The following is a 23,456-nucleotide window of genomic DNA, read 5'->3' on the forward strand; positions in this document are numbered from 1 at the left end:
TTTATGGCCTACCCATGCTGAGACATATATCTAAGTTCCTTCTTTCTTTTTTGAGACAGAGTCTCACTCTATCACCCAGGCTGGAGGGCAGTGTCGCGATCTCAGTTCACTGCAACCTCAGCCTCCCAGGTTCAAGCTATTCTCCTGCTTCAGCGTCCCAAGTAGCTGGGATTACAGGCATGCACCACCATGTCCAGCTAGTTTTTGTATTTTGTAGTAGAGACGGGGTTTAGCCATGTTGGCCAGGCTGGTCTCAAACTCCTGACCTCAGGTGATCCAGTGAATAATGAAGACATGGTTCAGATCCCTGGGGGCACATATCCAAGTTCTGTGAAAAGGACATAAACATGAAATGTGGACAAGAAGCCATTCTTAAGAAATTCAGTCTAAAGAAGCAGGCCAAGGGGAAAAAGATGTCAACTAGTGTGACAATATCCACATCTTCTCCCCAGCTCATCATTGAAGATGGCAGCCTTGGAAGATGAGCATCCCTTTTTTGCAGCCCAGCTGCAGTGAGGGGCCTCTCCCCCATGTCCACCAGCTGGGCCTTCCTTGGAGAACCAGAGACACACGGGAACTTGGCTACCAAAAAATGACAGTGATAAATCAGTAATCACCAGTGATGGCAGAGACAGGGGAAGTGGCACAGTCCCATACCTTGTGGGTGGATGTAGCAACAGAGCTGTGCAGAAGGGCAATTTGGCCATAATCATCAAAACTCAAACTGAGCACACCTGCTCCCAAGGCCCCACTTCTAGAAATCTACCCTATGGAAATGTTCATGAACCACACGAAGAGGGATGTGTCGGGATATGGCTGTCATTTGTGACAGAGAAAATGATCAGTCAATGGAGAAACAGGTAAACAAGTCTATAACCATTCAAAGGAATACCAGCAGTGATGAAGGAAAATGCGGGGTAGATTTATTGCTGAGACATGGAAAATTTTTCAGATGGTATCTTTGAATTGAAAAGCAAATTGCAAAATAATTATACATGTTCAAGTTCAGTTACAGTTAGTTCAAGTTATGTAAAATATATATATTAATATGTATACATACAGGCTCTTGGTACACAGAAAAGGGTCTAGAAAGAGCCACACCAATGATGGTGATAATAGCTCAGGAGGGGAATAAAATGGGGGAAACTTTCTCTCTTTTCCTCCATTTGAACTTTTTTTTACGAGCAAGTATTCATATATTTTATATAAAGTCGTCCCTCAATGTCAGAGGGGAATTGGTTTCAGGACCCCCATAGATACCAAGATCTGCAGATGCTCAAGTCCCCGACATAAAATGCTGTGGTATTTGCATAAAATGCTGCGGTATTTGCATAGCACCTACACATATCCTCCCATATTCTTTAAATCATCTCTAGGTTACTTTAATACCTAATACGATGTAAATGGTATGTCAATAGTTGTTATACAGTATTGTTTTATGTCTTTTTTTTAGTTGTATTGTTATTTTGGGGGGATTTTTTCTGAAAACTTTCAATCTACAGTTGATTGAATCCATGGATGCAGAACCTGCAGACACAGAGCGCCAACTGTAGGGACTTCTGTCGTTAACCAAAAAGCATATTAAAAAAAAAAAAATCAAAGCACAAGGCCTCCCATTCAAGTTGCACACAGACTCATGTAGCCAAAGAAAACACCAGCGGGCAGTCCCTGCTTATGCGCGTGTCTCACCCGCCTGGTCCCCTGAACACAGGCTCTCTTCTTCCATGCTAAGGCACTTGGCCGCTGCTCCAGCCTGGGCGGTTCCAGAAGTGGCCGTCTTGGGCTGGGCATGTCTTCCTGCCTTCACGCCACTCGGCCCCAAACCAATCGCCTTTGGGATATCCACAGAGGGATGCTGGGAGGCTCCCGTTCAACTTTAAGCCAGATGCTCCTAGCTCCAGGACAATTGAGGACAATGTGGTTTTCCTCTTTAGAAGCCCGGGAGAGGAGTGGGGAAATTTGGTGGTGCACGCATGTGTGGTGCACACACACACACACACACACACATACCCTACTGACATACTTAACCTGATGACATCCTGAGAAAGAAAACACCTTGAAATAAGCCCCCGAATAACTGAGTTGGCAAGACTCTTTACCTGGCATGAGTCCCACCACCCCCGCACTCCCAAAGCAAGAGACTAGGTGCTCACTCACAGCACAGGGTCACATGCTTGAACCACCTGAGTGACAGCCCCTCTAGGGACCCTGCATACACACAGTGAGGTCCTGGCACTGCAGCAGCCACAAGGCTGTCACTGACACACACGTTTCAGTATGAGTAGGCCACAGAAAAATAAAGCTCCCGCAGTGTAACAGAGAAAGCCTCTGAGCTGTCACGGGGGGGAAGAGGCCATTCTGTTGCTTTTCCTGCCATCCCCAGAGACAGTGTCACCATCCACCGGGACCTCTTTGCAATCAGATTACAGGCTTTGGCGGGACAAGATTTGAAAAATCAAAAATAGACACAACGTGGCCAAGATGCCCTAGACAACTGCTCACCCAGAGACCTTGAGAGAGGCCACATGTTGCTCCATCTTTAAAGCCAGCTAGCTGGGTCCCAAGAAGTGTGGCAGCCAGATCTAAGCAGATCCTTCATTCAATCACTCATTCATTCACTCTGTGAATGAGGGAACAGACATTAAATGTGGACAACGAACCATTCTTAAGAAACCCAGTCCAAAGAGGCAGGCCAAGGGGGAAAGATGTCCATTAGAGTGACAATGTCCACATCTTCACCCCAGCTCTGCATCTGGCTAGAACTTTGATAAGAGCGAGCCCCAGTTTCCCCTCCCCGCCACTGCATGTGTGGGTTGCAGGGCTTCAAAACTCTAAATGGCTCTTAGTTCAAATGTGATACTCTGCAATCTCCCAGCCCTTTCCTAACTCCAGGCTCATTCAAACAGGCCACCCAGGCACCCAGGGCAGAGTCTGTCCGTCTGCAGACCAGCTGACCGCCTAATCTGTCTCCCTGGTTGAAAGGGCAACGGTATGCAAGGTTAGGATCAGAGGAAAGACCTCAGGCTGCGTGCATTCAGAGGACCTTGGGCTGGTGCCTGCCTCTGCAGGAATCTGGGAAGAAAAGCGGCTTACAGTTTCCAGTCTGAATCATGGAGGCAGTGAGCAGGGAGAACAGAGTCGCGCATTCTGCCTCTGGGAAAGGGTTCCTATGGGGAGATTCTGGGCAGTGGAGGATGCTCAGCTGAGCACCTACCATGTGAGCTGGGCACCCACGTGGGCTTCACAGAAGGTTCCTGTCCTCCTGGGCTCTCAGGATACAAGCAAAGTGCAGCTCTAATTTTACCGGACTCTGCTACCGGCTGCTGTGAAAGCAGACTTTCACACACTCCTGGGCTCCTTCGGGCCGCACCACGGAAGCAACCTGTCCACCCACCCTTAGGGAGGGTCAGGCGCCCGGGTGGTCTCCCATCCAGGCCTCTCCAATCCTGGCCTGCGCCTCCAGCAAAGCCCCTGGGTTCCTCCCTAGCCTCAGTCTGGAGCGGTGAGGGTGCTGGGGAGGCTGGCAGCAGCTCCTCCCGAAGCGCCTGGCCTCCCTCGTGCTCTGCTGCGCCGGGCCCGGACGCCGATTCCGCTGCGGTCGCCCACCTACCGCAACACGCGGGTCCTCCAGGCGCCCAGCGCCCAACAGCCCGGGTCCGTGCGCGGACCCCCTGGGGGCTCCCTCACCCACCTTGAGGACCTGCTGCTTGATGAGTGACGGCACCATCACGATCATGACAGCGCCCAGCACCGCGCACAGTAGCCCCGCGACGCCCAGCGCCCCGGCAGCCCAGCGCGCTTTGGCGGAGCAGCCCATGTCTGCGCGCCTGGGGCCCACCCGCGGCTCGCAGGGCTCCGCGCCTGGCAGGAGACGGGGACGGCGACAGAGACGACACAGGTGGGGACTCCGGGCAGGCAGACCGCAGAGGCACGGTGGATCCGGGACGGCAGCGCACGCAGGAGCAGCCCGGCAGGTGGCCAGTGGTTTTATGCCCCATCGCCGGCGCCGCCGGACCGCCCCCGGGCAGCCTTGGGCTCCAGGATTCCGGCGGCAGGGGCGGGGCCTGAGCGGGCCGGGGGCGGGAGCGGGGCGGGGACGGGGAGGGGCGCTGATCGGACGGGCAGGGGGCGGGGCCATGGCCGCCAAGACACGCCCCGCCACGCTGCCGCTGCCCCCACGGCCTCGCTTCCGTTTTGGGGCGGGAGCTGAGGAGGCCTCGTGACCGCTGAGCCAAAACGCCTATGGGGCCTGGTGCCCCTCACCCTCTTGCTCCCTTCCCCTTTCTCCTACCCCTTCCCCCACCTATGTCTCCCCTCCTCCTAGCTCTCCCCTCTGAGCCCCACACCCTTCCCTTTCCCTCCTCTTCCCCCTCCTCCTCTATCGGGACCATCATCATGGTTGGTCACAGTGAGTAGGACTCCAGCCCACCCAGGAACCCCAGAGCCCTTACAACGGTCCACATGCCCCGCCACCACCTTCTAGACCCTCATCTTCCCAGTCCATCTCCAGCCTCACTGTCCCTGGAAGAAGGGCCGCAGGCTCCAGCCCCAGGGCCTTCATACACCCTGCACAGGCAATTCTGTTCTCCCAGGTATCCGCCTGGCCCTTCGTAACGTTGGTGCCACCATCACCCTATGACTGAGGACCCCCTGGCAGGTTCACGTTCATTTGCGTCCTTGCATTCTGACCATGTGCTCCAAGTGGGATGCCAGCCCTTGAGGTGGGGCCCCCCCACGCGTTCTCAGCTCTAGAACGTGGCCTGGCAGGGAATGCCTGCTCACAGTAAATAGTCTAGAATGAATGACTGAGAAGCCTTCTAGGTGCTGGCTCCTGTCCTGAGTGCTTTGCACACAATGGCTCCATTTTACACCAAGAAAACTGGGCGGTGGCTCACGCCTGTAATCCCAGCACTTCGGGAGGCCTAGGTGCGTGGATCACCTGAGGTCGGGAGTTGGAGACCAGCCTCACCAACATGGCAAAACCCTGTCTCTACTAACAATACAAAATTAGCCGGGCGTAGTGGCGCATGCCTGTAATCTCAGCTACTCAGGAGGCTGAGGCAGGAGAATTGCTTGAACCCGGGAGGCGGAGGTTGTGGCGAGCCGAGATAGCGCCATTGCACTCCAGCCTGGGCAACAAGAGCGAAACTCCATCTCAAAAAAAAAGAAAAGAAAAAGAAAGAAAGAAATGAAAACTGATGCACAGGGAAGCTTAGTTAACCCAAACCAAGTCCCCACTTTATAATGAAGAAGGAAACCAATGATGAGCACTTGAGCAAATGAATGAAGGATAATTTCAGGCAAGTGCTCCAAGAAAACAGAGCAGGCCCGGTGCATGGTGGCCCACAACTGTAATCCCAGCACTTTGGAAGGTCCAGGTGAGGGATCACTTGAGGCCACTAGTTGGAGACCAGCCTGGGCAACATAGTGAGACCAGTCTCTACAGAAAATGAAAAGATTAGCCAGTCACAGTGGCATGCGCTTGTGGTCCCAGCTACTCAGGAGGCTGAGGCAGAAGGATCCCTCGAGTCCCAGAGTTCAAGGCTGCAGTGAGCCCTGATCTTACCACCGCACTCCAGCCTGGGTGACAGCAAGACCCTGGGGGAAAAAAAAAAGAAAAAAAGGAGAGAGAGAGGAAAAGAAAACAGAATAGAGTGCACAGCAGTGGGCTGGCACTAAGTGGCAGTTGCCCTTAGATGGGTGAGTGTGTCCCTGAAGCCCTCCACGCCCCCCTGAAGTCCTCCACCACACCCCACTTGGCCTGCCTTCTGGTCCCTGAACCGCTAGCCCCACCTTGAGTTTTGGGCCCCTCATGTTGGCCAGTCCCCTCGTTTTCTGAATGAAGTTACTGAGAGGACAAGAGACTCCTGGGTTACACAGGGACAGGAGGGTGGTGTCCCCAGCACCTGGGTAAGGCAGGCTCAGTCCTTGAGTGCTCTGAGGGGGCTTTCTAAACTTCTTATTTAACTCCAAAAGAAAGCAGCCTTCTCCCAGGGCCATCCTTAAGCAATATATCTTCGCCTGAACCAATATTTACAGAGCACCTGCTATGTTCTGGTTAGACAGCTTTGCCTGGCACTGCCTTCCTCTAAGGAGGCCGAATATGGTCCAGTGCCCCAAGGGGCAGGGCCCAACTCCTGAGGGAGGTCAGAGTGGCTGGGGTGAGACTGTGGTAGCCCAGGGGGACAGGTTCAGAGAAATCCAGGCTCCAGCATTTCCCACATTGGAGTCCTGGGGCAAGTGGTTTGGGCCTTTCTGTGCCTCAGTCTCCTCATCTACGAAACAGGGATTAGAAGAGCCCCTTTCCAAGGGCTACTGTGAGGATTAAACAAGTGAAAAAACATGCCAGTGCTTAGAACAGTCCCTGGAATGTGTCAGTGCAACTGAGCTGGGGACTGTCGTCGTTATTTTCTGGACCCACATGACCTGGTGCCTGCCCATCTCTCTGCCTCCATCTTCTGCCCTCTCCCCCATTGTTTCTGTTCATTGAGCGTCCCCAGCTTTTTCTTGTGTCAGGACCTTTGCACTTCCTGTTCCTCTGTCTAGGATACGCTTCCCCTAGATCCTTCCATGGCTCCCCACTCTCCTGGGCTCAGCTGAAACCCACTTCAGGCTCCTGGGGCTCCCCACTCTTCTGGGCTCAGCTGAAACCCACTCCTCAGAGAAGCCTTTGCTGTTGCATCTGTCGAAAACAGGAGTCCCAGCCCACTCTGTCAGGCCACCTTGCTTTGTGTGAAATGGTCTCATCTGTTTCCTTGTTCATCTCCTCCAGCTCCCGAGAGACAGAAGCTGACCCTGTTTTGCTTATTGATATATCTCCATCACCTGGAAAAATGCCTGGCACATAGCAGGTACTCAATAAATACTCAGTCAGCTAATTAACTCATTAATCAATCGAGTAACTGATCAATTGATTAATTAATTAATATCATTTCATTGAATTCCTTAAGGCCTTCAATAGCCTTCAGCTATGCAGTTGCCTTTTTTTTTAATGACTTTTGTAGTTCTCGGAAATTAGCCAGTTAACTAAAATCCGCGGTCTGCCTGGCCCTGACACCCTCCTCCACTTCCTTGATACTGACCTGCCTTGACCATCTCACCCAATCTAACTCTGATTCATGACCAAGTCTTCAAGGTCCAAATGTACGTGATGCTTACCCAAGAGGGCTGCAAGGCCATGGCTGGAGAGCCCTCATGTCACGCCATGCTGTCACTCGAGAGAGAAGGGCAGAGATGAAAGGGTGCTGGGACACGTGAGCCACCTTGGCCTTGCTGAGGGGAGTCACTTCCGGTGGCAGGGAGAGCAGCTTAAGAAGGGAAAAAAAGACTTCGTCATGTTTGAGAGGTCTTGCCCTGGGGAAAGTCAAAGATACAGAAGAAAAGAAAGAGTGCTGATAACAAAATACGATCAACATGGTGTCACAGGGCTTCTGGAAAATCAAGTCAGATGCTTTTCCTCCTCTGCTCAGAGTCCTTTCGTGATCAAAGACGGAGAACAACTGCAGGCAAAGACCTGGAGGAGTTGGAAGCCTTGTGAGGCGCTTATGGGATTGGAAAATGGTGCAGCCTCAAAAGGTAAACATAGGGGTCCCCTAAGACCCAGCAGTTCCACTCCTGGGTGTATGCCCAGGAGAAAGGAAAGAGCATGTCCACACATATGCCTGGACACAAATGTTCACAGCAGGCAAGCAGTGAAAATAACCCACACCCCCATCAGCTGGTGAATAGGTAAATAAAATGTGGCATAACCACACACTGGAATATGACTCAGCATAAAAGGGAATGAAGGGCTGACGCATGCTACACCATGGATGAACCTTGAAAACATTGATAAGTGAAAGAAGCCAGACACAAAGGCCACATGTATGATTCTGCTTACATAAAATGTCCATAGTAGGCAGATCTATGGAGACAAAAAGTAGACCAGTGGTTGCCAGGGGCTGGGGAGAATGAGGAGTGACTGTTACAGGTTTGGGGTTTCATTTTGGAGTGGTGAAAATGTTCTAAAAGTGACAGTACAAGTGATGGTAATGATGGTTGCACAACTCTGTGAATATACAAAAAGCCATCAAATTGCACACTTTCTTTTTTTTTTTTTTTTTTCAAGAGACAGGGTCTCACTCTGTCACCCAGGCTGGAGTGCAGTGGTGGTATCATCTCCCTACAGCCTTGAAGTCTTGGGTTCAAACCATCCTCCCGCCTCAGCCACCTGACTAGCTTGGACAACAAGTATATGCCACCATGCACACCTCATGTTTTCATTTTTATTGAGACAGGGTCTCACTTTGTTGCCCAGGCTGCTCTCAAAATTCTGGTCATCCTCCCACCCTGGCCTCCCAAAGTGCTGGGATTACAAGTGTGAGCCATCATGCCTGGCCAAATTATATACTTTAAATGGGTGAATGCATGATATGCAAATTATATCTCAATAAAAACTGTTATTTTAAAGAAATGGCCAGGTGTGGTGGCTCATGCCTATAATCCCAGTGCTTTTGGAGGCCGAGGCAGGAGGATCCCTTGAGGCCAGGAGTTCGAGATCAGCCTGGGCAACACAGCCAGACACCATCTCTACAAAAAATAAAAAGTTAGCCAGGTAAGGTGGCACGCACCTCTAGTTTCAGCTACTGAGGAGGCTGAGGTGGGAGAATCACGTGAGCCCAGAAGTCGAGGCTGCAGTGACTGAGCTATGATTGTGTCACTGCACTCCAGCCTGGGCAACATAGTGAGACCCTGTCTCAAGAAAACAAAAAGAAAGAAACCTTTCCGTGGCTCCCACTTCATTCAGCGTAAAAGCCAAAGCCCTCACCATGGCCCACAAGATGACCACATCTCATACGAGAGAGAAAGTAGAAACACACCCAGATCGTCACATCTCCCTAACCTCATCCCCCTCCCTCCCCTTGCCCACTCTGCTCCAGCCACACCCTCCTCCCCAGAGCTCCTCCACCTGCTGCCTGGCTCGTGCCCCAGAACCTTTGCACTCCCTGGTCCCCTCCTGGAATGCTCCTCTCCCTAACACCCAGGAGGCTCACCCTCCCTTCCTTTAGGTCCTTACTCCAGTGTCATCTTCTCAGCAATGACTTCCTTCCTGCCCATCCTTTGAAAGTTACAAACCACCCACAGGACCCTCCCTATCCCCTTTGGCTGCTTCATTTCTCTCTGTGCACTGACCGCCCTCCAGGGAGGTGTTCGCTTGTTTGACTGGCTTCCTTCCTCTTCTAGGATAAAAAAAGCTCCACAGGGCAGGAATCTGCCTGTTTCGTCCATTGCTGTGCCCCCGGCTCCTGAACAGCACGTGGCCCACAGTAGGCCCTTGGTCAGTGTGTGTGGATGAACCACGTCTACCAGAGTCCAAGGTAAAAGCTTGCCTCTGCTGCCGGGCCACGCAGCTGCCTGGCATGGTGGCCTGGGGCAAGTTGCTCAGCCTCTCTGTGCCTCGGCTCCCTTATCGGTGCCTTGGGATTGGTCTTAGTCATGCCTGCACCCTGGGGTGGTCATGAGGATTACATGGGCTCATCTTGGTCATATGCTTAGCAAGGTGCCTGTGTGAGGCGGAGCCAACACCTCCTGCAGGCAGCCGCATGCCCTGTGCCCCACCCCAGCCTGGGAAGAATCACACTCATCCCCAGCGGCAACAGAACACAGTGCATGGAAGCTGAAGGGCTTCCTTAAAGGAGGCACAGCTGCCTCCTGGCGAGCAGTGAGCAGAGATGTGAACCAGTCACTTGCCACAAACATGACCACTACGCTGTTTGCTGAGGGAAAGGAAAAAGAGGAAGAAAGTGAAGGAAAGCGAAGAGACGGGCGCGAGAAAGGACAAAATAAAAAGCAAAGGAAGAGGAAACCTTATTTTTTTTCTTTTGAGATGGAGACTCGCTCTGTGGCCCAGGCTGGAGTGCAATGGTGTGATCTCAGCTCACTGCAACCTCCGCCTCCCAGATTTAAGCAATTCTCCCCGTCTCAGCCTCCTGAGCAGCTGGGATTACAGGTGCATGCCACACACCCTGCTAATTTTTTTTTTTTTTTTTTTTTTTTGAGAAGGAGTCTTACTCTGTTGCCCAGGCTAGAGTGCAATGGTGTGATCTCGCCTCACTGCAACCTTCTCCTCCCGGGTTCAAGCAATTCTCCTGCCTCAGCCTCCTGAGTAGCTGGGATTACAGGCACCTGCCATCATGCCTGGCTAATTTTTGTATTTTTGTAGAGATGGGACTTCACCATGTTGGCCAGACTTGTCTTGAACTCCTGACCTCAGGTGGTCCACCCACCTCGGCCTCCCAAAGTTCTGGGATTACAGGTGTGAGCCACTGTACCCGGCCAATTTTTGTATTTTTAATGGAGATGCGGTTTTACTATGTTGGCCAGGCTGGTCTCCAACTCCTGGGCTCAAGTGATCCACTCGCCGCGGCCTTCCAAAGTGCTGGGATTACAGGCATGAGCCACAACGCACAGCCAGGAAAGCATTGTAGCCACATCTGCCACCTGGATCACTGCTGGTGAGGGAGGAAAGAGAGCTCACGTGTGCCTGCTGGATTCGTTCAGTTCACATTGAGCTCTTACTCTGTGCTGGGCACTGTGTTGGGCGTTTGGGGACCCAGCAGGGACCATAAGCAAGCCCCCAGCCTTGCGGGTCCTGTATGTTAGTAGACGAGCAATAACAATTAGTGATAAACATCATCATGGGTGGATTTTATAAAATGTTAGAGCTATGGGCACGGTGGCTCACACCTGTAATCCCAGCACTTTAGGAGGCCGAGGCAGGCACTTTGCTTGAGCTCAGGAGTTTGAGACCAGCCTGGTCAACATAGCAAAACCCTGTTGCTACAATAAGTTAAAAAAAAAAATCAGCTGGGCATGGTGGCACGCACCTGTGGTCCCAGACACTCAGGAGGCTGAGGTGGGAGGATCACTTAAGCTCAGGAGGCAGAGGTTGCAGTGATCCAAGATGACATCACTGCACTCCAGCCTGGATGACAGAGCAAGACCCCATCTCAAAAAACAAAACAAAAAGATATTAGAGCTGTGCTATCCAATACAGTAGCCACTGGCCCTATGTGGCTATGGGACACTTGACACGGGGCTAGTCTGAAGTGAAATATGCTATGTTATATACATCCCAGATTTCAAAGCCTTCATATGAAAAGAGCATAAAATATCTCAATATTATATTGATTACACATTGAAATGACACTTTTTTTTTTTTTTTTTTTGAGACGGAGTCTCGCTCTGTTGCCCAGGCTGGAGTGCAGTGGCGCAATCTCGGCTCACTGCAAGCTCTGCCTCCCAGGTTCACGCCATTCTCCTGTCTCAGCCTCTCCGAGTAGCTAGGACTACAGGTGCCCGCCACCACGCCCAGCTAATTTTTTGTATTTTTAGTAGAGACGGAGTTTCATCATGGTCTCGATCTCCTGACCTTGTGATCCGCCCGCCTCGGCCTCCCAAAGTGCTGGGATTACAAGCGTGAGCCACCGCGCCCGGCCTGAAATGACACTATTTGAACATCACCGATAAGGCAGCCGGGGCACAGAGAGGCTGAGCAACTTGCCCCAGGCCACCATGCCAGGCAGCTGCGTGGCCCAGCGGCAGAGGCAAGCTTTTACCTTGGACTCTGGTAGATGTGGATCATCCACACACACTGACCAAGGGCTGAATAATATTACAAGTTAAATTAATTTCACCTGTTTCTTTTTACTTTTTAAAATATGACCCCTAAAATTCTTTTATCTTTTTTTCTTTTTTCAGAACAGGTTCCTCTGTCATAAAATTTATGAAATTGTGTGTGTGGTTTGTGCATGCTGCATTTCCATGGGACAGGCAGTTAGTTAGAGGACGATGCATGCTTTAGGGGAAAAACAGAACAGTGTAAATGCTACTGGAGGAGAGGGGTTGCCATTTAAATGGGGTGTTTGGAGACAGCCTCAGTGAGAAGGTGACATTTGGGCAAAGACCTGCAGGAAGTGCAGGAACGTGTTGAGATCCAGGGAAGAACGTTCCAGGCAGAGGGAATAGCCAGGGCAACAACTCTGAAGCAGGAGGTGCCTGCATAGATTTTAATCAGAATATGAATCTCTCATGTTGCTGCGAGTGACTTTTTAGGAGCTGTTTCTCTTCAGTAGGTCAAAATGCCCCCTGCAATATTGTGAATATCAGAGAAGGTCTCCAGAGCCCCCAAACAGCCCCTCCAGAAACTTAGCCTCTGCCCCTGGACTTTAGCCCCTGTGCTAGAGTCTGAATGTGTCCCCTGAAATTTGTACGTTGAAACCTAATTACCATGTGATGGTATTAGGAGGTGGGGCTTTTGGGAAGTGACGAGGTCATGGGGGCAGAGGCTTCACTGATGGGATGAGGGTCCTGACACACGAGGCTCTAGAGAGCTGCATCTCCCCTTCCACCAGGCAAGGACACAGAGAGAAGCTGCCATCTGTGAACCAGGACGCAGGGCCTCACCGTCACCAAATCTGCTGGCGCCTTGATCTTGGACTTCCCAACCTCCAGAAATGAGAGAAATAGATGTCCGTTGTCTGTAAGTTCTCCCAGTCTATGGTACTCTGTTTTAGAAGCCTGAACAGACTGAGATGCCCTGTAAATCCTGTCTTCCTTCAGAATCATGCCTTTGTGAGTCCCTGATCACTGACTTCCCTCCAGGAGTCTTTCCTCTCTGACTCAGGGCTGGCGATCAGTCCTCACCTTTGTCCCTGGCCTTTGGGGACTCTGATATGTCCTCTCTGGCAAGGGCTAACCCTCCAACACAGACGTGCTTCCCAGGACAAAGGTGCAAGCGCGTGGGGAGGACCCAGCTGGCAGCTGCGAGCTAATACGCTGCTCCGTGGGCCAGGTCACCGGAGGATAGAAGTTTCTATCAGCTGCCACTCTCAACAGCAGCTGGAGAAAGGAGGAGGATTCCTATCCCAGGACCCAGAAGATTCCTCTGAGACCACCTGGTCCTGTCCTACCTACCAGAGAAGGGATGGACATGCTCATTCATTCATTTATGTGGCAAATATTTGCTGAGCACTCACTATGTATCAGGCCTACTGTGTGCTAGGGCCTGGGGGGAGATGGGGAAGAAAGCAGGCAGGTCCTCTCTGCCCTGGCCTTACTTTTTTTGAGACAGGGTCTGGTTCTGTCACCCATGCTGGAGTGCAAAGCTCACTGCAGCCTCCACCCCCGGGGCTCAGGCGATCCTCCTACCTCAGCCTCCTATGGACATGTGCCACCACACCAGCTAATTTTTTTTTTTTGAGATGAGTCTTGCTCAGTTGCCCAGGCTGGAGTGCAGTGGTGTGATGTCAGCTCACTGCAGCCTCTGCCTCCCGGGTTCAAGCGATTCTCCTGCCTCAGCCTCCCTCCTGAGCAGCTGGGACTACAGGCGCCTGCCACCACTCCCAGCTAATTTTTGTATTTTTTAGTAGAAATGGGGTTTCATCATGTTAGCCAGGCTGATCTCGAACTCCTTACCTCAAATGATCCACCCACCTCGGCCTCCCAAAGTGCTAGGATTACAGGTGTGAGACCCTGCACCCAGCCAACCTAATATTTTTTTAATTTTTATTTTTTTTTAATAGAGATAGGCGTCCCACTATGTTGCCCAGGCTGGTCTCGAACTCCTGGAGTCAGGCGATCCTCCCACCTCGACCTCCCAAAGTGCTGGGATTATAGGTTTGAACCACCATGTCTGGTCTGCCCTGGCCTTTTTAGTAAGGGAAAGAGAGAGAGAGATTAAAATATATATATTTTTATTTATCTATAAATATATTTATAAGCAAATAAATGGATAAGGATTATAGATGGTGCTAAGTGCTAATGAGAGAAATAAAAAGGTAATGCCACAGGGAGATGGGGGCTGGAGGGGGGAGACGGGAAGGGTGAGAGCTGGGGAGGGCCATTCTGGCAAATGAACCAGCAAGTGCAAAGGCCCTGTGTCAGGGAGGTGCTCAGTGTGCCCAAGGAACAGATAATCAGGGACCACTGCACCTCAGACGGTGCAGTCACCCCGGTTTATACCTCTTGCCCCAGTAGTATCATTAATAGCACCTCCAAGTCACTGCATGTGGGGTGGTCTGTGATACCCCAACTGCACTGAGCTGAAACACACAGGCTGGCTGCAGCTCTTGAGCAGAGGTCACGGTCCCTGGAGGGCAGCCCTCTGTTGACTCCTCTCTCCTCCCGGGTTCCAGGTGACACATCCTGCCCTCCTCCCCTCAGCCCCAGGGTGGGGAGCAGCTTCACTCTCCCTTTCGTTTTCCCTGCGCCTTTGTATATATCCTCGAAGTCTCCAATTTTGAGTGTTCTCTCCACTTCCTGCTCAGACTACTACAGGAACTGATTCTGTGGTGGGAAAGGAATTAGAGGAGAGAAAGAGAGGCTCAGAAGCAGTGTCCAACAGCTGCGGTAGAAGCCTGGAGGTAACGGCCGGCGCAGTGGCTCACACCTGTAATCCCAGCACTTTGGGAGGCCGAGGCGGGAGGATGGCTTGAGGCCAGCGAGTTCAAGACCAGCCTGAGCAACATGGTGAAACCCCATCTCTACTAAAAATACACAGAATTAGCCAGGCGTGGTGGCGCATGCCTGTAGTCCCAGCTACTCGGGAGGCTGAGGCGGGAGCATTGCTTGAGCCCAGGAAGTAGAGGCTGCAGTGAGACATGATCGTGCCGCTGCACTCCAGCCTGGGCAACAAGAGTGAAACCCTGACTCAAAAATGAAGAAAAAAAGAAAGTAGGCTGTCTTTAGAAAGAAAAAAAAAAGAAGAAGAAGGCTACTAGTTTTAACTGACTAATAGTTTAAAACAGCAAGTCTGGAGCCAGACAGTCCAGGTTCAAACCCCTGCTCTCCTATGGACATGTTACTTAACTGTCTGGGCCTCGATTGCCACATCTGTAAAATGGGGCTAATAAGACCCACCTCAGAGGTGTGGAATAAGTGAATCGCTTGAACCTGGGAGGTGGAGGTTGCAGTGAGCTGAGATCATGGCACTGCACTCCAGCCTGGGTGACAGCAAGACTCTGTCTCAACAAAAAACAACAAAAAGAAATTAACATAGAATTACCATGTGATGCATCAATCTCACTTCTGGATATAAAAGAAATGAAGCTGGGGACTTGAACAGGAATCTGGCCACCGCGTTCATTGCAGCGCTGTTCACGATGGCCCAACGGTGGGAGCAACCCGAGTGTCTGCTGACGGGTGGTGGGTAATAAGCTGGGGCCCATCCGCACGTTGGAATAGGATTCAGCCTGGAAAAGAAAGGACGTTCTGATGCATGCTGCGACATGCACAGGCCTTGAGGAAGTTACGCGAGTGAAATAAGCCACAACAGGACAAATACCGTACGATTCCCTTTGCATGAGCTCCCTAGAGTAGCCAGATCCACAGAGGCAGAAAGGAGAATGGTGGGTGCCAGGGGCTGGCGGGAGAGGGAAAGGGGAATTATTGATCAATGCATATGCAGTTTCTATTTTGCAAGATGAGAAAGTCTCAGGAGGGATGGTGGTGATGGTTACACAACAATGTGGATGTCCTTAATGCCACTGAAGTGTACACTTAGAAATGGTTAAGATGGTAAAAACAAACAAACTACACAATCCAAAGGCTGAGCCAGAGAGAGGATAGGAGCCTCCCACAAAGTGCAAGTTTGGGGTCAAGAAATCGGTTAGGAGACTTGAGGGGACCTGAGCAATGAGGAGCAGCTTCGATCTGTCTTTGATCGAGAACCAGGGAGGCAGAGAGAAGACGTGAGTGGGGCGGGCTCAGGGAGGACAGCAGGTCCACCGGGCCCTCTGGAGTGTTCTCTGCACCTCCAGACAGGGAAATGAGGGGACTCAGGGCCCCCAAACTGTCCCCAAGCCCACTCCTGCAGACTTCCTAACTTTTCCACCCTGTCCTGAGCCAGAGAGAAAAGTGCTGGCGAGTGTGACAGGAGCCCGTGTCAGCTTCCCTGAGCAACACGGACTCAGACCCAGGGTCTGTCCCAGAAAGGAGTCCCCACCACACAGGGAGGAGGGATCCGAGCCGCCCAAGAGAGTATTTGGGATATTCACACTCTGGGCGACACAGACTAGATTTCTAGGCAAGTGGCTCACCTCCTCCAGGCCCTGGCTGCCCCTCTTAGCCCCAGGTATTCCCTCTGAGCCCCAGCTGCCCTTCTCAGCCCATGGTATCCCCTCTGAGCCTTGGGTGCCCCTCTGAGCCCTGAGCCCCCTCTGTACAGTGGGAATGAGAGGTGTACCAAGGGTGGAACAGTGGATACAGCCCCCAGCCTATTCAAACTCAGGTTGTTATTTCTTATCACTGTGCACCAGTAACTCTAAAAAATGTCAGCGATAAAACATTCCTCCTGAAACAATCTTTTATTGGTCTAAGTCTGAACTGGGAGTTGGCAAACTATAGCCCAAAGGCCGAACCTGACCCCCAGCCTGTTTTTGTAAATAAAGTTTTATTGGAACCCAGACATACCTATTCATATAGTTTATGGCTGTGTCCAGGCTACAGTGGCAGAGTTGAGTAATTTTAGCAGAGGCCCTGTAGTGCAAAAAGTTACAATAGTTATTATCTGTTGCTTTACAGAAAGAGTTTGCCAATCCTTGGACTAAACAATTGCTGTGGTTGAGTTTTAATAACACATACGTGAGTTTCAGATTAGTACAATCATATTACTTTCCTTTTAATAAATATTGTATTCCTCATGGAGTTTAGTTCAGAGAACTCCACATGCCCCTACACACACACAGACACACACACTGACACACACAGACACACAAACACATGCAGAGACACACACAAACACACAGACACACACATTGACACACACACACAAACTCATGCAGACACACACAAACACACACACATTGACACAGACACACACATTGACACACACAGACACACAAACACATGCAGAGACACACACAAACACACACAGAGACACTGACACACAGACACACACATTAACACACTCAGACACAAACACATGCAGAGACACAACACAGACACACAATGACACACACACAGACACACACACACAGACACACACATTGACACACACAGACACACAAACACGTGTAGAGACGCACACAACACACACAGCCACACACACAATATTTTACTGAATTTGAATAAATATCTCTTTTTTTCTTTATTTCTACCCAACAGGGATATAAGAAGAAATATCAGGCTGGTCACGGTGGCTCACGCCTGTGATCTCAGCACTTTGGGAGGCTGAAGCAGGAGGATAACTTGAGCTCAGGAGTTCAAGACCAACCCTGGCAACACAGTGAGACCCTATTTCAAAAATAACTTTTTCTAATTTAAAAGAAAGGAGAAGTGGGGGGTGGTTCATGGGTAAAAAAAAAAAATCATTTAAAAGAATGACTAAGACCTACTGTTTGCACAACGGGGTGACTAGAGTCAATAATAACTTAATTGTACATAGTAAAATAACTAAAAGAGTAGACTTGGAGGCCAGGTGCGGTGGCTCACGCCTGTAATCCCAGCACTTTGGGAGGCCGAGGCGGGCAGATCACAAGGTCAGGAATTCGAGACCAGCCTGGCCAACATGGTGAAATCCTGTCTCTACTAAAAATACAAAAATTTTAGCTAGGCGTGGTGGCGGGTGCCTGTATTCCCAGCTACTCAGGAGGCTGAGGCAGGAGAATCACTTGAGTCTGAGCGGCAGAGGTTGCAGTGAGCCGAGATCGCTCCATTGCACTCCAGCCTGGGCAACAAGAGCGAAACTCCACCTCAAAAAAAAAAATGGAGTAGAATAGGATTGTTTGTAACACAAAGGATGAATGCTTGAGGGGATGAACACCCCATTCTCCATCACATGATTATTACCATTTGCTTGCCCATATCAAAACATGTATCCCATAAATAGATACACCTACCGTGTACCCACAAAAATTTTAAAAATTAAAAAGATGATCCACTCAGAGGTCAAATACGAGATACATGCCGATGGGGACAAGTAATACCTCGGAGGCGTTTGTGAGGATGAAATTAAACAAGTGTGATGGTAGATACCATTGGTTGCCTTTCCGAAATTCATTCTTTCTCACCCCTTCTTTCTTGACGGCAGAGGGTCTATCTGCTTCCCGGCAGCCACAGATGCTCAAAGAGGGGGACCTCATTCCCCCATCTGGAAGAAATCCTGATTATTCTCAGCCATCTTGGTAATACAGTTCCTCTCACTACGATTGGCTTAGGGGTGGACATGCGAGCAAATGCTGGTCAAAAACACGAGAAGGGGTGAGCTGGGGGAATTCTTGGAAAGGTTTCATTGCTGATAAAAATGGACCAAGGAAGAGATGCTTCCTGCATGTGTCCTGTTGGATGAGATACCCAGACAGAGGCAGCCACTGTGCCCTGCAGAAAATGCCAGAGCAGAGAGATGCAGAGAACCTGGCTCTTCAGGGCTCCCCTTGACATTGAAACTGAGAGCCGGCTGGGCGCAGTGGCTCACGCATGTAACCCCAGCACTTTGGGAGGCCAAGGCAGAAGGATTGCTTGAGGCCAGTAGCTCAAGACCAACCTGGCCAACATAGTAAGACCCTGTCTGTGTTTTTAAAATAAAAATATAAATAAATAAAATTTAAAAAGAAATTGAGAACGCCAGTCCCCATGGCTCATGCATGTAATCCCAGCACTTTGGGAGGCCAAGGTGGAAATATTGCTTGAGGCCAGTAGTTCAAGTCCAGTCTGGCCAATATAGTGAGACCCTGTCTCTATTTTAAAAATAAAAAGCCTGGGCACAGTGTCTCACGCCTGTAATCTTAGCACTTTGGGAGGCCAAGGCAGGTGGATCACCCAAGGTCAGGAGTTCAAGACCAGTCTAGCCAACATAGCTAAACCCCATCTCTACTAAAAATACAAACATTAGCCAGGCATGGTGGCACATATCTGTAATCCCAGCTACTTGGGAGGCTGAGACAGGAGAATCGCTTGAACCCGGGAGGTGGAGGTTGCAGTGAGCCAAGATCACGCAATTGCACTGCAGCCTGGGCGACAGAGTGAGACCCCATCTCAAAAAAAAGAATGAAATCAAGGTGGCGGGCGCCTGTAGTCCCAGCTACTCGGAGAGGCTGAGGCAGGAGAATGGCGTGAACCCGGGAGGCGGAGCTTGCAGTGAGCCGAGATTGCGCCACTGAACTCCAGCCTGGGCGACAAAGCGAGACTCTGTCTCAAAAAAAAAAAAAAAAAAAAAAAACCCAAAGCTGCCCTGTCTCAGGACTTCCCCTTATATGGAAATAATAAATATCTTTATTGTTAAACTTCTTGGGTGCTTTCTAGGACTTTCAGCCAAAAGCAGTCTCAATGGCTACAGATATAAACCCGGCTGGCAAGTAGTCAGCAGCCACAATCAACAGCTTTATTGACTTTGTCCTTCAGTGAGTATTCACGAGTGCCCTCAATGCACCAGGACTGGGCACTGCAGCTCATGAAAAGGAGTTTCTTTCCTAGAGGCGCACTCCAGAGGCTGCAGACAGACACCAAAGCAAGTCCAGGAATAAGGCATCAAAACAGCTTCACATAATGTTCAATGCTGGCAAGAAACAAAACCCAGCAGTTTGAGAGAGTGAGGGAGGGTGTGGGCTCTCTGGAAAGGTGACATCTAACGGAGAACTGGATGAAGAGCCAACCGTGGGAAGACCCAGAGAGAGCATTCCAGGCAGAGGGCACGGTGCACACAAAGGCCCTGAGGTAGGAGTGAACGTTGTGCATCGGAGGGACTGAACTGTGGAATGTGAGAGCATCACAATCGTGGCAGCAGCTTTCAAGACAGTATCTAAAAGCGAACAAAAGGTCCACAGTCCGAATTTCTCGCCTCCCTTTTCTTTAGTTTTTTTTTTTTTTTTTTTTTTGAGACAGGGAATCTCTGTTGCCCAGACTGGAGTGCAGTGGCGCAAACTTGGCTCACTGCAGCCTCAAACTCCTGGGCTCAGGCAGTCCTCCCACACCAGCCTCCAGAGTAGCTGGGACTACAGGCACCTGCCACCATGCCTGGCTAGTTTTTGTATTTTTTTTGTAGAGATGAGGGTCTCACTGTGTTGCCCAGGCTGGTTTCAGATTCCTTGGCTCAAGGGATCCGCCTGCCTCGTCCTCCCAAAGTGCTGGGATTACAGGCATGAGCCACTGCGCCCAGCCTTCTCCCCTTTTCTTTGGGCTTTTGCTCCCAGGCCCAGCGTTTAAGGGCTCTGCTATGTTGGAATTGGAGATGAGTTTTTGAGGTTCACTTTCTAACTCAAGAGAACCACCTTACCTCTCACCATGCATGGGCCTGAAGCACACAGACTCTTTTTTTTTTTTTCTTTTGAGACAGAGTCTCGCTCTGTCACCAGGCTGGAGTGCAGTGGCACAATCTTGCTCACTGCAACCTCCACCCCCCAGGTTCAAGCGATTCTCCTGCCTCAGCCTCCCAAGTAGCTGGGATTACAGGCGCCTGCCACCATATCTGGCTAACTTTTGTATTATTAGTAGAGACGGGGTTTCACCATGTTGGCCAGGCTGGTCTCAAACTCCCGACCTCATGATCCGCCCACCTCGGCCACCCAAAGTGCTGGGATTACAGGCGTGAGCCACCATGCCCGGCCGAACACAGGCTTTTAAAATGAAAGCCGAAGTTTCACGTTTCAGCCTAACCAAACAGCTCCATGTGCAGCAAGTCCCCATCTGTTTTGCCTGTTTTCCTACTGGACCAACATTTTCCTTCCTGCCCAGAAAACTGCAGCTCTTGCCACCAGCCCCTTGTCTCCAACACCCACCCGCTCTGCCCAGGGCCCACTGAGGCCCAGGGATACCGTCCACAGCATCAGAGAGGCCAGCTGCCTCCCTGAAACCAGCGTGGATACCAAGAACACTGGAGCTTAGGAGATGCCCTTACCCTTCAACATAGAACCGCAAAGCTGTCAGTTTCTTTCCTGAGGGGGAACTGTTCTTAGGCTGCAGGCTGAGGCATCTGCCAGGGATGGCTGGAGCCCACGGAGAAGCTGGTTCCAAAAATATTCTTTGGGCTGGGCGCAGTAGCTCACGCCTGTAATCCCAACACTTTGGGAGGCCGAGGCGGGAGGATTGCTTGAGCTCAGGAGTTCAAGACCAGGTTGGGCCACTTGGCGAAACCCCATCTCTACAAAAAACAAAAAGTAGCTAGGTGTGGTGGCAAACGCACCTGTAGTCCCAGCTACTCCAGAGGCTGATGCGGGAGGATTGCTTGAGCCCAGGAGGTTAAGGCTGCAATGAGTCATGATCATGCCACTGCAGTCCAGCCTGGGTAGCAGAGCGAAACTCTGTCTCAAAAAAAAAAAAAAAAAAAAGGGGGGGGTGAGGGTCAGGCATGGTGGTTCACGCCTGTAATCCTAGCACTTTGGGAGGCCGAGGCAGGTGGATCACTTGAGGTCAGGAGTTTGAGACCAGCCTGACCAACATGGTGAAACCCATCTCTAATTAAAATACAAAAATTAGCCAGGCATGGTGATGGGCGCCTATAATCCCAGCTACCTCGGAGGCTGAGGCAGGAGAATCACTTGAACCCAGTGAGCCGAGATCACGCCACTGCACTCCAGCCTGGGAGACAGAGCAAGACTCAGCCCCCCCCCCCAAAAAAAAAAAAAAAAGACAAAAGAAAAACAAAAACAAAAATATCCTTTGGAAAACAATGGGCAGAAATACCTTTCTGGGCACATCTGGTGGTAGCTGAGGCTCCTGTTTGGGCAGGGATGGGCAGTGCCAAGGAGGACCACTGGACACACACTCACAGGGTCATTTGCCAAACTTCTTTTCAGAGACAAGGTTTTGCTCTGTCACCCAGACTGGAGCGCAGTGGGGTGATCACAGCTCACTGCAGCCTCAAACTCCTGGGCTCAGGTGATCCTCCCTAGTAGCGGAGACAACAGGCACCAGCCACCACACCCAGCTCTGTCAGACTGTGCCAATTGAGCACTTCCTATGGGCAAGGGGGCACATTAATCACCTTCTCATAAAGATCACACACCGGTGGGACAAAGAGATTCCTCTCACACCAATGAGTCTGCCGTGACACCTGAGAAAAACGCTCTCAGGGAGAGGAATCCGCCTCGGTGAGGGCGCATTCCAGGGACACAGAGTAGACCTTTTTCAAAGCGAGTGGGATTGTGTTACTTCCTGCTTGAACTCTGTTGGTTTCCTGTTGCATAAACTCCGGGTCCTCCCCGGGCCGCCTTCCTCTGCCTCCCTCTCCGCTCTCTGGGATGCAGCCACCCTGGCTTCCTTCAGGTTCTTCCTATGCGGTCAGCCCGTGCCCACTGCAGGACCTCAGCACAGGCTCTGAGCCCCGCTTCAAACGCTCTTCTTGTTTAAAAGGGCTCCACGGAGGCTTTTTCGAGGGGCAGCTCCAGCGTCACCTCCTCAAAGAGGCCTTCCTCAACCAGCCCATCTAAAATAACCTTCTTCTCTGGCACAGTGGCTCACACCTGTAATCCCAGCACTTTAGGAGGCTGAGGCGGGCCGATCACTTAAGTTCAGCAGTTCGAGACCCTCCTGGCCAATGTGGTGAAACCCCATCTCTACTAAAAATACAAAAATTAGCCAGGTGCGGTGTGCACCTGTAATCCCAGCTACTCGGGAGGCTGAGGCAAGAGAATCACCTGAACACAGGAGGCAGAGGTTGCAGTGAGCCGAGGTTGCACCATTGCACTCCAGCCTGGACGACAGAATGGGACTCTGTCTCAAAAAAAAAAAAAAGAAAGAAAGAAAAAATTAACTGGGCATGATAGGTGTGTCTGTAGTTCCAGCTGCTCCGGAGGCTGAGGCGGGAGGATTGCTTGAGCCTGGGAGTTCAAGGCTGCAGTGAACCATGATTGTACCACTGTACTCCAGTCTGGCCAACAGAGTGATACCCTGTCTCTAATTAATTAATGGTCTTTATGTCGTCGTCCTGTTTTATTTTCATCACACCCTGACATCGTCTGTCCTGACTTTTCACCACTTGTTTCCTCCATGTTTCTGTAAAGAAACACCAAGAGGGCAAAAAACTTACCTGGCCTCACAGCTGAATCCCCAGCACCAGTACAGGGCCCGGTGCATACAAGGGGCATGATGGTTCGTGGAATGAATGAATGAATGAATGAGGGACCTAACCCCACTGGAGGAAGGTCAGGAAAGGCTTGCTGAAGAAGTGGTATCTGAAGTGGCATTGACAGGTGAGAAGGAGTTGGGCTGTGCACCCTGACTTTGGCCAATGATTAGAACTCCCTGGCGGCCAGTGCTTGTACCCCACCCTCAGTGGTCTCCCAGGGTCTGGGTCGGGCACAGGGGTTGGTGTGTGTTTAAACTCCCTGTGTGATTCTCATATGCACCTTAGGCTGAGAGCCGTTCATCGTAGGCCTTGGTTCTCCTCCAGGTGTTCTCCAGAGCAGCAGCACCAGGCCACCTGGAAATGTGATAGAAATGCAGGTTCTCAGGCCGGGTGTGGTGGCTCACGCCTGTAATCCCAG

The 23,456-nt window shown here is 51.0% G+C and overlaps 1 protein-coding gene and 1 long non-coding RNA gene across 21 annotated transcripts in view; one reads left to right on the forward strand and one right to left on the reverse strand.

Moving 5' to 3' along the window:
- SCARB1 (scavenger receptor class B member 1) overlaps positions 1-23,456 on the reverse strand; it is a 123,480-nt gene that overhangs the window by 83,341 nt on the left and 16,683 nt on the right. For 11 of the 17 annotated variants that reach the window (XM_063614753.1, XM_055240180.2, XM_063614754.1 and 8 more), the window contains exon 1: positions 3,692-4,061. The exons of 1 other annotated variant lie outside the window; for it this stretch is intronic. In XM_063614753.1, the coding sequence (XP_063470823.1) occupies positions 3,692-3,817 (126 nt within the window). In that variant the 5' untranslated portion in view covers positions 3,818-4,061. Of the gene's footprint in view, positions 1-3,691; positions 4,083-7,158; positions 7,308-15,043; positions 15,231-16,449; positions 16,516-23,456 lie in introns of those variants that run through there. 5 more of the 17 variants (XM_055240170.2, XM_055240172.2, XM_063614755.1 and 2 more) reach the window with 5 other exon arrangements.
- On the forward strand, positions 4,185-19,189 carry LOC129461216 (uncharacterized). 4 transcript variants are annotated; one of them, XR_010115000.1, is made up of 7 exons: positions 4,185-4,926; positions 6,773-6,851; positions 7,470-7,575; positions 9,223-9,356; positions 12,393-12,520; positions 17,143-17,263; positions 18,068-19,189. It is a non-coding gene; the product is annotated as an uncharacterized lncRNA (long non-coding RNA). The 4 variants fall into 4 exon arrangements; XR_008650425.2 differs by having other exon boundaries at positions 17,143-19,189; XR_008650426.2 differs by having other exon boundaries at positions 4,185-4,408; positions 17,143-19,189.

This window comes from Symphalangus syndactylus, chromosome 13 (genome assembly GCF_028878055.3).
Source record: "Symphalangus syndactylus isolate Jambi chromosome 13, NHGRI_mSymSyn1-v2.1_pri, whole genome shotgun sequence".
In the NCBI taxonomy this organism is placed as follows: domain Eukaryota; kingdom Metazoa; phylum Chordata; class Mammalia; order Primates; family Hylobatidae; genus Symphalangus; species Symphalangus syndactylus.